Source organism: Aptenodytes forsteri, unplaced genomic scaffold, assembly GCF_000699145.1.
Source record: "Aptenodytes forsteri isolate BGI_AS27 unplaced genomic scaffold, ASM69914v1 Scaffold193, whole genome shotgun sequence".
NCBI classification, from domain to species: domain Eukaryota; kingdom Metazoa; phylum Chordata; class Aves; order Sphenisciformes; family Spheniscidae; genus Aptenodytes; species Aptenodytes forsteri.
The window spans coordinates 3666660-3684301 of record NW_008795405.1 but is presented as its reverse complement, the minus strand read 5'-3'; the positions used below and the strand labels follow the sequence as shown (position 1 = coordinate 3684301).

The 17642-nt window shown below is 44.7% G+C and overlaps 1 protein-coding gene across 2 annotated transcripts in view; it reads right to left on the bottom strand.

Moving 5' to 3' along the window:
• The window catches only part of NRXN3 (neurexin 3), a 1034251-nt gene extending 1022915 nt beyond the window's left edge, over positions 1-11336 (bottom strand). For both annotated transcript variants that reach the window (XM_009280739.2, XM_019472456.1), the window contains exon 1: positions 10628-11336. In XM_009280739.2, coding sequence (XP_009279014.1) covers positions 10628-11336 — 709 coding nt within the window. The remainder of the gene's footprint in view (positions 1-10627) is intronic.
• Between the last annotated feature and the right edge of the window lie 6306 nt (positions 11337-17642).

Here is a 17642-nt window from a genome sequence, read left to right as displayed (position 1 = left end):
TGACTGGCTGCATTTCAAAGAGCATTTCTTGCACAGAGAGGTATTTGTTATACTCTTCTTTGGGAATGCCCACTGCCCAGGCCTCAGGTCCAGCTACATTGCAAACTACTTAGGTTCAATCCAACACACTAAAAAGCTAAAGACCAAACTGCTAACAATCCCAACCTCTCAAATCAGCAGCTCTGGTTCTTCTTTAATGTATGCAGCCTTGCTGCCTTCACTGTCACTCTTCAGAGAACTGCACTGTTCAATGATACTGCCACATCTGAGAAGTCAAACGGGGAATAACCCACCCAAGTCCCGTCCACCCAAGATCATTCCTTGGGCCCTTCCTTTAGTGGAGCTCTTGACAGACAGCAGTACCTACAGATCTGTCACTTCCAATGAACTTAAATGATAACAGTGCTTCACACCACTCTTCCTTCCTGGGAGGTTTCAGAGGGCATTGATCTGACTCATCGTCCGACCTGTGCTCCAGGCTCCGCGCACTGTCTGCAGGCTGGAAATCTGCTCTCCTCTCTGATCAAGTCTAATCTATGCTTAGGTCTCCTTTTGCCTCCACTTCTGGGCCTAACAGTTCCACAGTCGTAGCACAGTGGGGTTGAGTCCACAGGTTTTCATTAGAGCTTTTTAGTCAGTGTGGGAGCATATGCCCCTTCCTTAAAACACTTCAACATTTTTGTGATATATTACAGCTTCTCAGTAGTAGGTCTGTATTAGGGACAATAATGTCAGTAAGTTGTAAAATAAGCTAGAAATATATGTGCAATTGACATAGATTACATTTTAAACAACGTCAGAATCCAGAAATTCTACAAAATAAAAATACATTGCTTTTTCTGCAGACTGTCATAAAAATCAGTATTTTTTTCTAAATATTTTGATTTTAATGAAACCACCATTTCTCACAAGGAAAACATTTCCAAGATGTCTTATTCTGATGTGCCTTAGCTGGTCAAAATGTTGCTTCACACGTCTTTCATTTTAACACGCCACAAGATAAGGCAGTCAAAAAAGAGACTGCCTTGCAGATATACATTTATGTATAAGATGGGAAGTAGAGATAAAGTGTATAGGTATATAGGTCTCATATCTGCTCAAAACCAGCAGGTTTGGGAATTTGTTGTAGATGTGTTCATTGCTGCAGTTGAAACACAGCTGAGCATTTCAGCTTAACTAATGAAGGAAAATAGAAAATTTAGGAGGAGACAGCTAAGCCAGTAACCTAAATCACAATTTGATCATTGGAGCCCTAATGGGTTTTTTTATGTTCAATGAAGAAAAAAAATCAGATCTCCAACAGCAGAGTGCCCACTAGAGGAACTCTGAAGAAAGAGGATTTTGCCATTTTCTGGAGCATCGAATGTTTTCTCAGAGGGTCTTCTACCCAATAATAAACCTATAGACATACCACTATCATCGTATGACTACCTTCCAAGCTTCCATGATCACACAACTACCAGTACCTGAGCTGGCAAATTTTCAGCTAGATATGCCTGTATGAGTTGCGCCTCTTTTCACATTAATATAAACATACCTGTAGCTCTGGTTATCCTGAGAGATGTAACAACGCTACTGCTTCACGATGGCAATATATCCAATCCATATTTTTTTTGTGTTTATTGATCTCCTGTTGAATTCCTTAAAAGTTGATGCTATGTGAATAACAAGGACCTACACAGATCTCAAATTACACCAGAGGTCTGGCAGGCATCATGCAGGGTAGTCCCTTTGTGCAGCCCCCCGCCTCCTAATGCACCGAGTCCCAGGGCAGCTCTCACAGGAGCCACAGAGGAAAGGGCAAAAGACAGAAAAAAAAGCACAGAAATTCTGGCTACTTTCCCAGCTTTTTCTTTTAGGTGGTCCTAGACAAGCAATTTAATCTCCTTTCCTCTTCACAAGCCCCATCTATTTTTTTTCCCCTTCTTTTTTTAACAGCAATTTATTAAGGAATATTTCCATACACTTCTTCCAAATTTAAAAAAAAAGAATCTTTGTGGAATATAAGCAATATATTTTTGGTCACATACAGAAAGGAGCTTAAGGAATTTAGCTGCAAAGGCCACTGAGCTATGAAATTCGCAGATCACAACACAAGCCACTCTCATCTCTGCTAGCCATCTCTGCCTCAACTGTGGTTTCTGACCAGCCTCAGTGGACAAACCTGCCTTTAGCTCCAAGGATTTCTCCTATATTACCTTAAGGAGAGGGGTATTGAGAGGCACTCTGGCCCTGAAAGCCAAGCTGGCAGGATGGAAGCAGCAAGAAAGACCAGAAAATCAAACACATGCCTGCAGAGACACACCAGAGGTTTGGAAAACTCAGACAGGGTCATTTTTCTCAAGTACTAAGGCAACAAACTGAGAAGAAATGAAAATCCACCCAAGAGACTACACAGTCTAAGAAAGGCTTCTGAATAAATGTAGCAACCAAGCTAACTCTGGGGCCTGCCAGCAGCATTAGAGATTGAAGCCTGGTTTTAACCTACAGCTCAGATTTCTACATCTACCAATGAACTGCTTCTTCCTTTCTGACAAAGGTCTATGTCAAATACTCAGGGCCAAATCTGGTCCATTACATTCACTCAGGTTACTTTACTGGTCAAATTCCATGAGTAAGAGGAGGAAGATCACACCTTAGAGCAAAATTCTGAGAGCCAAGTACCTCTTTCTTCCTTGGCCGACACTGCAAACTGCAGACCAGCTACAAATACACCTGCTGTATCTAATAAGCAGTTAGAGTTGTGTTGACAAGAGTTAACAGGAAAAGAAAGAAGATTTTACCCACCATTTCAGTGCCTTAGAACCACAAAACACTTGCCAGCTTTGGGCTAATTAAACACTCAAAAACAACCCAACGGGCTTTCTTCTCTGTATTCCTGCTTTTTATGCAATGATTCATACAGGAACAGCGGAAGTGCAAACTCCCCCATTCTGCTCTGGTAGCCTTTTATACTCTCTTTGCTTTCCCTGGCAGCACAAGGTCGAGGCAAGTCTCGAGCACGAGGTGAAAGGGGCAGGCTGGAACCAACAGCCGTCGCAGGGAGAGTGCCAGTGCAGACAGGTAGGCAGAGGTGGGTCACCGCACAAGGAAAAGCGTCTGACCAGCATCTGAGGTTCGTGACAGAGGGCATTTGGGGGAAGTCAGTGGAGCACACGGGACAGATACAAAAAAAGAGTCAAAAGCTCTCCTTCTCCCATTGCTCCTATCAGCACCCTGCAGTGCAGCATCTGCTCCATGTCACCCAACTGGGAAGAGGCTACACTGCTGCTTGGGCTCTGTCTTTACCAGCACAACTGCAGCCTGGCCTGGGAAGGGTCTGAGTACTCATAGTGTGACACTGCACAAAGTGGCAGGAAACTGGGAGATTTCAGTTGAAAAGAAAGATGAGGAATGCTCCTCAAAGATGGCCACTTAACAAGGAAAAACACCTTAATTTCTAACTGCAAGCCTAGCTGGAAAACTGACAATCAAACCAGGTCATCCTACTGGGTGCTCATGAATTATCATCATTTACCTGTCCTGCTAAGATATTTATACACCTCTATCACTGTCATACAGAAGCATGTGGAATTCTTAATACCTACAGTACGGGAAGCCCCACTGGCTACATATTTCAGATATGGAAATTGAGACATGGAGGGTAGCCAGGTACATATCCCCTGCAAAGAAAGGTCAGTTGATTCAATCTTGAGTCCTTTAGTCTGCCAGCAAATCACACCAGGAACGCAGGAAGTCTGTGGCAGAAATGGAAGTCAGTCTTTTACGTGCCAACGCTCTTACAACCGGACCATCCAAGATCTGCTACCCCAGTCCACTTTCTTTACACGTTATACCTTGGTCTCCTCTCAGGATAATGAGATGAGCAAGTGTACATGCAGGCAGGGCCTGGATAGCTGAAATAGCATGACCGGCAACGCTGTTGGCAACACAGAATGTGAATCCAGTGTACTCAGGTCCCAGCCCCATTTCAGAGCAAACACATTCAAATACAAACCAGTTCTGCTTCAAGTAGTCTGTGACATCCACAGTCCTCCCTACATCCCCACATCTACCTCTCTCAGTCTTTGGGCTGTTTTGCACCCAGCTGTCAGCTCCTGGACCTGTTCACAGACAGAGGAAGGGCAAATGCTTTGCTCTGCAGGGTAGGTTTACAATGGCAGTGAGCCTGTCTGCAATGAAGGATTGTGGGAGAGACACACACATACACCCAAAAGTCACATTGCTGTCTCTGGACAGCAATAACATGGCAGTTGCCTTGCTTTCTATAGGGAGAGAAAGAAGCTTTGCTATCCATCAAGTTCGAAGTGGGTCAGCAAAGGAGCAAGAGGTAAAGCGAAATCAGAAGTTGGCCCAGGACAGGTGGCCGCTCTACCATTTCATCACATGGATTACCGCCTTCTCCCACATCCAGGAGCACTCAGTGCTGAGGTCGACGTGCAGAGGCGCATCTTCTCTTAGTAGTGCCGGAGTTTGCCAGACAGATGTGCTCCTCCTCTGCTTCTTTTCCTGTAGCTTTGTTGTGCCGTTTCCAGCATCCTGAAGGTAGCTGGGAGGATTATCTCCCTCCATTTTCCACCAAAACTTAACAAAAATTACCCTGTGGCAAATGACCTGCACACCTCCATCCTAGAATAAGGATGAAAGCAAGGCTACAGCATGTGCTGTCTTGCTTGGGGCTATATTTACTGCTGACTGACCTCCATGACAGACTGCCTAGCTCAGCAGAAGCCTGGACAGTAATAATACATCAACTCTTTTTTTTTTTCCTCCCCCTTTTTTTTAAGGGCAAAACCAAAGGAAAATAAACCTTCCTTCTGAAATCAAATTATTTCCTGACCATAAGTTGGAAAGAGAAATTTCTGGCTCTGCTCGCTTCCATAATTATTATTAGTTAGTTTTATTTAAATCATTATTTAGTAACGCCCAAAAATTCCAGTTTAGATCCTAGCTGTGCACACTTTGGGACAGAGCAGGAGCCAGCAGGCTGGTCTATGGGCTGATAGAGGAAGCTGGTATCAGAGACCAGCTAGATTTATTCCTCCAGAAGCTCACTCAGCCCATTCAGATCTACTCTTTACAATAGCCAAGAACTGTTCTGTTATACTATCAGGCAGGTAAAACCAAGACAGAACAGCTGCTGTAAACAGCCGATGTGAACTATGGCTTACTCTTTTATAAAGTAACATTTTCATCCTGTTTTTTTGCCCCGAGTCCCACCTCCTTCTTGCCTACAAATTGTTCTCACTCTTCACCAGTTCCACCTCACACCAAATGGCGATCTCCTTTGTACCCAACCACCATTTGTTTCATTTCAGCAGAGGAGATATCCAAGCTTTGCCTAACTGAGGGCTATAACTTGTCTGTTGCCTGAGGGCTGCAGCTGATCTGCAATGAAGCAGAAAAGGATTGTAGCCTCATGGTCATCTACAATACAGAAGAGTGAAACAAGAAGAATATAGCTGTCAGCATGTATTGCAGCTAGACTTTGAATCAATGGCACACTTCATACGGGGGCCTGGAATCTCCCTGTGGCTTCCCTGCATTAAAAGCCGGGAAGGGTACGAAACACATCCAGCTAGGTCTGGAGCTGCAAGCAGTCCACACTTAGTGAGGGGAGATGGGTCCTAGGTCATTTCTGTGTATGGGATCTAAATTGAAATTCTGCAGCTCCGGCTCAGCTTTAAAATTTATTATTAGGAATAACAATGGTGCTTCAACTGCACTTTGGAGTTTCAAAACACTTTATAAACATTAATTAATATCTTAACACATCATCTTTCTCTGGTGCCCATCTGGCAATGCTTCAAAAAATTACAACCAAACTGGAAAATAATTACTATTTTCAATAGAACCAAAGGAACTTAAACGAGGAAGAATGAGCAAGAGAAACAGATGGGGAAAAACAAATTGCTGCAAAACTAAGTCATGAGCAGAGTTCTTACCAGCTTTCGCCCAATGGCCAGAGCTGGGGCATAAGAAGTGGCATAAAACAGCAGATTTGCCTCTTGCAATATTTACTCCACAGCCCTTGGAGACATTCGGGTCTAGAGTTTTGTACTGGTAAGTGACGATCTGGGGCCACCAAAGTGTGTCCCAGAACTGCCTGCTGTCCTCTAGAACAGCAAAGCACAGGACCAAGGGAGGGTCTGCAGCTGTTTATTGCTGGTGAATTCAACAACAACCAATTTATATTCATCTATCAAGGAATATGCAAGTGGAAGCAAATATTATGGTCATGTTCATTTGTTTCTGATTACAAAATGTATGTAAATGTATATGCAAATTAGGTGTACCCATCAGGCTCATGGCAAAGTGCCAAATTAGCCCTTAGTGTTACAAAGTTTGGGGTGGCTGGCAGGGAGATACGGTGATTGCAAGTGAGGCTAGGCAGTCCGTTTAGATGCAGCCAAAACTGGGCTGCTCCAAAGGGGCAGGTGGAGGATAAATCCTGCAGTAACCTGTCGCTTTAAACGAAGCTGAGGGGCTATAGAAAAATCTGTTCCCGCTGCAGTTAAAAGTGTGATAATTACAGAGCAACGGGCTCCTCTGTCATTCAGCAGGCAGCATCCCCAGGAAATCTTGCTCTGTAATCAAGGGAAGAGGTGCAATCAGGCCCCTATTCAGGCTTCGTTTAGAAACAGCCCCTGCAGGCAATACAAAGGCTTCAGCATGGTGCTTTGTGAAGCCGGTGATGACATCAACGTCTTGGTTCTGCAACTACAAGCAGACGTAATGTCATTTCGAAGCACATCTTCTGTTCACCTTCCCTCACAAAGTCCAGAAGGGGCCTAGGGAGAGGGGTGAGGTCTTGGGCCAAAATACTCTTGTACATACAATGTTGCACTCACACTGTCCACATTAGTGAACCCACTCTCTACACCACGACGTTGGAGGAAAAGAGAATTTATTGCAGGCTAAGGAAGACAGCGTGATCCTGAATGAGCAGATATGAACATGCTCATCTGGCTGCTACAGCAGCACTGTTTGCAAAATTTGTGTGGGGAAGGTTTTGGGTTGGGTTTTTTCCAGTGACATGAATGTATCTGTGCTGCTCAAATTCTAGAGGAATCTTATTCTCTTGGCAGCAGCCTGATCCCACAGAGACTGATGAGGTGTATTAGAGGGGAAGGTGTGGCTGACTTCAGCTTTCTGGTCTAATGCCACCATTGCCCAGAAACATACAAATTAATTGCTACTCAAATCAGCCATCCTTTGTACCCTACAGAGCTGTCAGATTCAATGAACCGGTTTACTCCAACTGCAATAAAAAATAGTATCACATTTTATTCAAAACAGCCAAACCTTCCAAATTGTGCACACATTTGCACTCCCGCTGTATACACTCAGCCACAGAAATCGTACTTCTCGTTGACCAGCAATGACCAGCTCAGCTACCCGTCTGGGCATGTAGCTACTATGACATACACAATCCTGGTAACTCTGGGTCCATGGTAAGTGCCAAAAATCTTTCTGCACATCAGGGCACATCTGGGACAAGATTTACAGTTTTCTGTCAGGATGGAATGGTTGTTCTCTGCTGAGGTTCACCATAACTGGAACTGCACTTTGCGTTACAGTAACCCCTAGTACTGTAAATAGAGCTTCATTCCGTCACAGTACAGGCTCAGCACTCTATTTATTTCTTATTTCTCTGGCCACAGAATAACTGAGTTTGCTGTGGTTTTACCATCTGCAGACATAGGCATCAGTCAATAGCCAAGTAACGGCCTGGACACTGTCAAGAGAACTCATTATTAAAAGAGTACATATTGCATTTAGCTGTTCAAACAGAAGTTGTTATTGATTGGATCCCATCAGTTCCCAGTAAAAGAGTCAACTCCGGTGACGAAATGAAAATACGCACACAGACTACGGACTAGTAAATACTGTAATGGAGTTAAGGATTCCCCCCAAAAGGGAGTTGTTGATATCCAGTTGAAAGAGCATGTCTTTTTCAAAAATGAGACTGGGAATAAAATAACCATGTTATTTCTGCAAATATCCAGAGGCAGGTTACAAAACAAAAGGGAACAGTTCTGACAACAAACATTTCAATCTCTTGGGAAAAAAGCAAACAAAGAAAATACAAGTTGGTTAATGGCCAATGAAGCCACAGGCAGGAAGAGCCTGACAGTCCCGCTGTTCCTACCACATCCTACTGTTCATCAGTGGAGGTTCTGCCACACTCACAGAACTGAAAGAGAGCATCTTTGGAGTTTGCTAAGTTTTTCAAAGTCAGATAAAAAGGTAGCTGTACCTAACTTGGTTCCTGTTTTGTTTCCTCGCCACTTTTCTTTGTCTGCTTGTTTCCACTTACTAAACAGCTTTTCTTCTGGTTTTCCCCTTCTTCTCACAATCTGCACAGACACTGTAACATTTTTGGGTGACAGCATTTAACACACAGAAATCACCACTGCTGCAGCATAAAGGAGGCAGAAAACAAGGCTGATTATAAAATTCTGACATAAACCAAATATCCACCATGAAGTAATACAAGAGAAAACTGAAGAATCAGACAAGGTAATGACTGTTTGTGGAAATCTCTACAATTGTTTCATTGGAAAAGCTCTCTGCACAGCATCTTATGTGTGAGTGAAGAGACAACAGCTAACAGTGAGTTAAAAATGTTTATTAAAAAAGGTACATCGTGACAAACTTCTTTGCTCACCCTTAATAGAAGGTTGGGCTGGAAACTGATGAATCACTATAGGAAACAAACAGCAATGGTGACGCATGGCTTCAAAAGGTAACAATAGCACTGCTTGATCCGTGATGTCTACAACAGAAATATCCCTGGCTTCATTAGAAGATGTATTTCATATTGCTCCACCCACCCAGAAAATGCAGAAATTCCACCACCTGAGCCCTGATTAGAGCTCTCACGATTGCCCCACAGGTACATGGAAGCCCTGATTAGAGCTCTCACGATTGCCCCATGTACATGGGGCCTCGTGCACTTACAGTAGTTTCTCAAGATGTTCACTGAAAACCATATGCTGTTGAAGTCTTGAGCAGCAACCCGTGGAGCCTGGATCCATTAGCCCAGCAGTAGAAAGAGGCTTATATCTTTATGTTTCAGGGTCCACATGCCTGTGTGGCTCTTGCAATCTTCCATCACCCACAACTGGCATTTAGACATGAGGTGTATTTATTCTGTAAGTGTATGAGGATTGGGCCCAGCAGCCCAGCTACTGAAGTGCTTGGTCACACCCAGCAGTCTCTCCAGCTTCACATAATTCATAGTTCAAGCACAGAAAATAGTTCTGGCTCATTATTGGTTTGGACCTGATCAGTGCGGAGCAAATAGCCAGGAAGAATTCTGGTGTTCAGTACTTCACAGGCTCACACCTCCTATCTAATGGTCATGTACTGTTACCATGATATTTGGATATAAAGCCAAATTTTCTGTTATCATTAATAGCACCTTAAAATGAGTGCACATATGGATGTCATGTTTATTTTCCAAACCTTCCCTTCCTAGAAAAACATATTTGCTTCTCCATCTATACTGTAAATGTAGAGCTGTATTTACACAGTATTTCTGCAGGGCTTTTTGCTTACATATCAACAGTATAGGGACTTTATTTTCAGCACTTCTCACATTCTACATACTAAATTCCAGTTAATCTATTTTCATTGCCAAAAGAAGTAAACAAGTGCTAGTTGTGATAAGATATTATTGCAAGTATTTCCATTCTGACAAAATTTCAGGTTTTTTTTTTCCTTGACATTGGACACTTTTTGCACAGGTTTCATCTTTAGCTTAAGCTCAGACTGTTGTGTTAAACCCAAATGTCATAAAAAATGCTGTGATGAGATTCTCAAATTCACACTGGGATTTCCAGTTGACTTACTTAAGTCTCTTGCACATACAGAGTTAATTACCATCACACTGCTAAAGACCAAGGAAAAAACCCTGAAATACGCTTCATCATGTGGTTTGCATGACTTAAAACTTCTGGACTCAAATTTTTAAAGAGGGTATGAAACAATGTAGAAACACTCAAATCCCTCTTCCCTTTGCAGTACTAAGTAAGATCGTTCAGCAGGTCCCAAAACAATTTAATCGAGTATGCTAAAAGAATCAAGGTGCCATTCAGCAGCTAGTATGCAAGCAATTGAGGGGGAGCATGGGGCTTCCACAGGCTAGCAACAGCTAATGTCAAAGATGGCCTAACTTTTGCAATGTCCTGTCTATCACTTATATTAGCCATACATACATGGCTCCTGTTTACCTACACTTCACTCAGTTTTCAGGGACACAGGGTAGTGGAATTCACCCAGATAGCTAAGATAACTTCTTAGCGCTTCTTCACCAACACCAACATAGGGTACTTCTGTATTTACCAGTTTATGTATGTTCTCTACCCGTATTAATAATTTGCTGATGAAAACCTGCCCATGCTACAAATGCAGCATCCCTTCAGAAAGGCACTTTTTGCAACTGCTCATGCTCTCTATCTACTCCCATTTCATTACTTCCAGCTGGAAAAAGAATGGTGGAACTTTAATTCCTCTGATAGCCACCGGCAGGGACAAGAGCTCAGTCGTAGCCCTGTTAAGCGACAAATTAACTCTTTGGATTATGTAAAGATCAATGGGAAGCAGGGAAGTATTCTCTTACCTTCAGAACACAGCTTGCCAGCATATCCAGTGGCTGAGCAGTCACAGTGTGGCTCGCCATCTAGAAGGAAGCAAGTGCCACCATTTTCACAGGGATTTTCTGCACAAAGCCCTTCCATTTCCAGCCGGACCCCTTGACTGCCCAGGAGCTGCGGCTCAGAGTTGCCGTATTTCAGATCCAGGATAAATCCTTGAAACGGAGGCTCACCCAGAACACCATCAAGGGTCAAGGCAGCAGGACGGATGTCCAATGGGACTCCACCAACAAAAAGGTCACTGATGATATTCATATACTGGCGTTGTGGACGCACCTCGCCTGGCTTGGCTTCACCGTCCAGCACTAGCACCGTCCGAAGGTGATTGCGGCTGACCATCAGGAAGTGCCAGTTGCTGTCGTTGACCTGCTTGTCTGTGATAACTGTAGTCTCCGCACAGTCCACACTGAACTGGAGCTGGATGCGCCCATCAACAAGGGACAGACAGAGGAAGTCACAGACACCACCATCATCAAAGTAGAGGAGCAGCCCAGCAGAGACGTTGGTCTTGAACTGGAAGCTGAGTTCGCTCCTAGTGCTGGCATCCCAGCGGAGGTAGCGGGCCCACTGGTTGGGGATGCCCATGAACTCCAGACCCAAACAGAGACCCAGCAAGGAGCCCAGCAGCAAACTCACCTTCAAGGTGAAGTAGACGGAGTGCAGAGTGAAGCCCATTGTTTCAAGAATCTGCTCTTCCCTAGGAGAAAAACAAAAGCCACACTATTGGGAGGAGATGCCCAGCAGTCAACACCAAATGTTAAATCCAACAGGAAGAGGAGGAGAGCACAGAGAGTGACAGAAAGAGAGAGAGTAAGTGGAAAGTAAGATAGCAAGTGCACGTGACCAAGGGGAAATGTCTCCTCCCCAAGGAAAGATCTCAATTATCCTTCAGGATCCAGAGGCTTTTATCTCAGAAGTACAGAGTACATGAAGTGACTTCTCCAGATGGTGTACTTTTGTGAAGGGCAAAATAACCCACAGCAATTTGTTTTGGTAGAACACAAAGGTGACACTGGTTGTTCCAGGGAGGAAGGAAAGGCAGAGCTGAAGCCCAAGCCTCAAATTCTGGTTTCCTAGAAGTGACAACAATATTGACGGAGGTGGCAGTGAGATGGAGGAGAGAGTGAATTCATAAAGCACGTGATCCTCGAGAGGGCAAAAATAAAGTCAATCTTCATGATGCACTGGTGGCTACCCAGCCCATAATTCACTGCTTGGCACTCACGGAGCTTGCAGGACCTGTGGCATCAAGAGAAGAAAGGAAAGGAAAAAGTTAGTCCTACTACTCACCCTATCTTTACCATGAAGCTTATTAACATCTTGTCCAGTAACTCATTTATATTTCTTGATACTCTGGCCACTTCTTCATGCCTGCAGTTGGCTATACAGTCCTCCAAAGCAGCAAGGACACCTATGTCCTCAAAATTAAGAGGACCAAATAGAGAACTCACCAAGTGAACCACAACGCTGAGCAACGTAAAAATACACCAAATTATTTCACTCCTTTGATGGATGCAATCTCATCGACTTTACTGAGAGAAATGGTGCTGAAGCTTCCCCAGTAACAATTACCTCTCAATGAAAATGCTTAGGGCAAAGACCAGAGTTCCTTAGAGTTTAAAAGTTGATACAGGGCAAGAGAAGACGTTATCCAAACTTCCCATTCCACTGTTTTCATTATGCTTCCTAGCACACCAAGCAAGCATTAGAGAAGACAACCCTGCTGTCAGCCTGTCATGCAATAGCTGCTTTTACTTTACATGTCTTGCACACTTCAGAGACTCTAACAGGGACCTTTGCAACCTGGAAACATGTGCTATGCAAATTATATATGGCAACCTGCAGCTTAGATGATAGGAAGCTTGTAGCTTAGATGGTAAGAACTGTCTAAGGACTTAACCACTTACCCTGGTCTAGTGGTTTGGGAAAAAGGCCAAATTCACCCCTAGCTAACAGCGAGCAATTCCAACTGCCTTCAGTGAGCAGGAGTTACACCTGTTAACACTGGGATTTAATTCACTTCTGCCTATTTGCATGTGGGTGACTGTATGCCTGGGGTAGGAGGATGTTTTAAGATGACAAGTAAAGACAGCACAAAGCAAGACTCATTCTTTGAAAATCGTGCTTTGAAAGAAAGTAAGTTTTCCATTAACACAGGTGCTTGTTCACAGAGATGGGTTGGGCACGAGAACAGCTCTGGGAATGGCTAACATTAGCACAGATACAATGCAGGAAAGGAGGTGATGAGAATCAAGGCCTTCACAAATCGGATCACAAATATTGTGAGACAGTCTTTGCTTGTGAAAAGTGTTTTGTGCTGTGGACAATGAGAGTTGCTGGGGCTGCTGTTGCTCCCAGCAGATGCCTTTCAACCCCACCGCCCACCTCGCTCCAAAGGAGGAGGCCCACAGACGCTGCAGAAATGGGCAGTGCAGGAAAGTTTCTGTTCTGTAAGGGCAGATGTTGAGCTGGAGGAGAATCACTAGGCAATGGAGGGGAGAGCTCACACAGTCACAGCCTCTGCCCTACTCGCCCCAGGGACCTGCAGAAGCCGTTAAGTCTCCACAGCTGTCAGTTTGGCAAATTTAGCCAGCATGAAAAACAAGTCACTTACTTAGACAACAAAAAGGATCAATTAAAAGAAAACCCGCAAGTTGGAGAGAAATGTGAGCTTTCAGTGCCCAGTGGAAACCAGGCCTGTTCCCTGCAGCTGCCTGAGTGGAATGTGTTAGCTAAACTGCTATAAACACAAATAAAATCAAGTCAAAACCAGAGGTAAGATAATTCCTTTTAATTGTTAACAGCTTGGCTCAGGAGAATGGAAGGAGAAAAAAAGGAGGTGTCAGAAGAGGTGTAAAATGAAAAAAACCACAGATCCAAATGCTCAAATCATCTGTCTTCCCAATAATTATGATGTTGGCTCAGTTCATGGGGTTTTGGGGGGGCTTTGAAAATCAGCTAGGAAAAAAAATACGTGGCTCTTGTCCATTTACCTTTCTCCTCTGTGCTCCCTAGTGGCTCCACTAAAATAGCCCGTGATTTATGGAGAAGGAGAATAGAGTGAGGGGGAGGTAAGAGAGAAAGTGATGACCCGAGCCTGGAATTATTGATGAGATGGGAATAGGAATATAATAATGTGTGTAAATTAGCCAGTGATGTGCTTCCAGCAGCTCACAGTTCCCTGGAACGTTTACCACCACCATAGCAAAATTCACTGCTCCATCAGACAGCTCTGCTCAGCCTGAGCTGGGGAGGGAGGCAAGCCCAGCGTGGCACCAACCACCCACAGAGACCCCAATGCAGAGGGGCTCTCGCCACAGCTTTTGATTCTCCTGGGCAGGGTGGGTTGCATCATCTGCATCAGAAGTAGCCCTCAGCCTTACTACTCTTCTTTCCCTGTTTTAGAAAACTAATTCTTTGAGAACCAGTGAAAGATGCTGTAAAACACAGCAGCAGGTGTGAACACTCTATAGATAACCACAGATGAGATGCATATGTCCACGTACAGCCCAAACACCTGTCCGAAAAGCCTACCAATCTCTCCCAACCCCAGGCTGCTGAAACCCTGTTTTACACACACAGAGAAATCTCAGTCTCCATGGGTCGCTTCAATCCTTGGGATATTTCAAAGGCACAGTAAAGGGAGCAGGCTACCTCTGTGGTACAGATTTCTGTAACACTGATACATGTTCATTAGGAGAGGACAAAGGCCACAGTTAACAAGGGAAACCAGGCAGAAATGGTTAAACAGGAATAGCATTGTTGACTGAGGGAAGCCAAGGCAATCCCTCTCTATCTGTTTTGACTGAGAGAAGCCAAGGTAATCCCTTTCTAGCTGTTTTGAAAGAAGACAATGCCAGTTCTGTTTCAGAAGAGGAAGAAGACACAAAAAACATGAAATATAGGTGTCACTTCTGGGTGCTTCATTGCCTTTTAGACACTGCAGCTCAGGTTTTGGGAAGGCTGCCCACACCCAGCCACTAGCAGGCTAGGGCCATCTGAAGCTCCTCCAGAGCTCTGTCAGCACCCATCAGTCCTGACCCATGGCGCTTCCCACTACTCCAGTTTTGTGTCTCACACAGTTCAGCCTGTGAGAGCAAACCTCACCGCACAGTAGCAGGGTCTTCAAGAAAAACTCAGAAGACCCAGTGTCCTTTTTAGCAGTGGCCAGGATCTGAATCCCAACCTTGAGAGAGTAAATCCTGACACAACAAATCTGTGCCTCACCCATTTCCCACAATGATCCTCCAAGACACACTGAGAACAAATAATTTTCTGCTCCTACCATTTTATTTTTAGCATAAGTACTACCCTAGCAGCCTCATACAGCATATTGCTACCATAGCAATACATTACAGTTTGGGACAATAACTATAGAATCCCATAGTATTTTCTTATCTATTTTATCTCTGAGAAATCTCAAACTTTGTCACAGCATCATCACATCTGACAAAAAAAGACTTCATGATGGACACCACCTCTCCCAGTCACGAATCAGCAACACCCCTGTTCCAATTCCACCTATTACTCACATGGAAAAGCAACATAACAAATATTTTCCATGTTATATTTTTGGCTTAATGTGATTTAGCAGCACGAAACAAGACAACCAGTCTGATGTGATCAGCCCTTCAACAAACCACTAGGCAAGGTCTTTGCACAGCATTTTAAATCCTTGCTACCCTGAATGAATGAGAGACCCAGCAAGTTGTCTCCACTGCACCTCCAGCAGCCTGTACCGCCTCCCTGGCCCACCGGAGAGCTGAGACAGCGAGGAACCTGCACGCTGAACAGACGGCTCAGCATCTCGCACACGCAAAACCTGCTGTAGGAAACACACCCACTTGCACTATTGAAACGTCCCACTCACAGGGCTGACAGAGCTGCACAACTTCCCAAGCCGGGGAAGGGAGGCAGCCCCGCCGCAGTGCCGTGGGCAAGTGCTACCCAACCACCACACACCTTCCCAAACTTGAGAGCAGCCTATTAATGCCAGGTCAGAGCCATCTGCTCAGCAGCCCGCGGAGAGGGTCTTGCCATTGCTTTGGAGTGGCTCTCAACTGCTTATCAGCTGTATGCGGAGAGTGAGTGACATTATCTAACTGCCAACTAATTTCCATAATTACTGACTGGCACACTCTGTATGCGGGGTTAATATCTTTGCAAATGTCTCGCAATGCACCTGCTTAGGAAGAGGGTGAGAAGCTGGGCACAGTGCTGCTCCGCAGCTTATTTACCCAACTGCACAGAAAGGTTGCAGGAGACGGGTTTGTCAGTCCCTGCCCTCCCTCCTCCACTACCTCCCGCTCTGGCTGCTAATTGTGTGGGGATGAACTTTTTTGTATTTGAAAGTGTAATTTTCAGTAATTCCTAGCACAGAAAGAATAACAGATTTAGATGAAGCCGAGGACAGGCTGGCTTTCCTCGCAAACCCCTGCCACTGCAACCCAGTGCAAGTCTGTGTAAGACCTGTTATTCCACTTAAGGATGCTGAACAAAATCCCACTGACACACTGATGGGAGGGGTTTACAGTCCCCCCAGTCTGCCACCCCCTTCCACAACCAAAACTATTCATTATGCCGTACTTCGTGTGGAGGGAAAAACATGCATTGGTCACCTTGGATCCATGTATTTATACCCCATGTGAACTCACCCTTGTTCTTGCCTTCACTGTAAAAAAAGCAAAATTCAATGGTTTGCTTTACTCTCCAGGCCCTAATGAAGCAGAGGAGTTTTAGGAAGGGGTAAACAGGACCCTAATTTGGCTCTGCGTCCATGTGTGTTCCCACAGCCAGCCCAAAGCACAGCAATCAGATCATTACAGTTCTATGACATATGCTGCTCGAAATGATCCAGTGAGATTCACAATCAATAATCGATATTAAAAGCCAAGCTTGCCAGTGGCAGAGAGATGGGGAATTAATAGTATTTATTCAGTCTGTCTTCACTCATCCAGTTCTCTAGTGAGCAATGGGCTCCTTTTGGCTCATGCCTTGAGTGTGGGTCTCCACAGAGACTCCTATCTCTTAAGCAGAAATATTTCTGCCTGGTCTAACCCCACCTGAATTGTGGCTTAAAGAGAAGGCGGAAAAAATAACAAAAAACCCCCTTCTGATGAAAAATGCAGATGTGAAAACTGTGAGTTGCTGCTGTCACTGGGGAAAAAAAAGCAACACAAAAATCTTCCCATCACACAGCCTCCTCAGCAAGGATGCATGGTTTACAGAGAACTGAGAGGGGACATGGAAGCTTTGAAATTCAAGAGACTACGGGAAACCACAGGGATTAAATTAGTGTTTAATTCCTCTAGCAGCATTCGCATCTCAGCTATAAATCTGGACACTGGCATCATCCCCCTGCTGGGATGGAGAGGACTCTGGGGTGGTGACAGTGGAGCTGAGCTGAAGGAACTAGGCTGAAGATTGAAGCGGACAGCTATTCTATGATTCTATGACCCAGGGAGAGTTTGGTGGCACTACACTGCCCGCAGGGGTCAGGGGTAAGGCAAGATGGGGTCTCCTTAGTGAAGAGGCTGGAAGTGCAATTGAAAATGGGGGCTTTGCCTTGCAAAGAGCAGAACACACCCAGGTTCTGCTGAAGTTGGCAGAACTTCATGGGATGCAGCATCTTACATGACTGGCTGCAGGGAGAGAAGCAGAACAGGAAACAGAGAGATTTAGGGCTTTATCTTGGATGTAGAGACACATGTGAGCATGAAGGCCAGCATCTTAAAATTGGGGATTGGGGGTGACACAGAGCACTTGGTGACCTCTTCTGCATGGTTTCCAGGGATATAGTGTTCATGCCAGTCTCCAGCATCACTGTGAGAACCGCACATGCCTTTGCCCCTCCCCAAGCCCAAGGAGAAGACGTATTCTCCTATCTTCATTGGTTCTTCCCACCACTGATATATCTTGCAGGCTTAGCTTTCCCATTCTTGAAAGCGGATATGGAGTTGCTCAATTCTCCTTATCTGAATT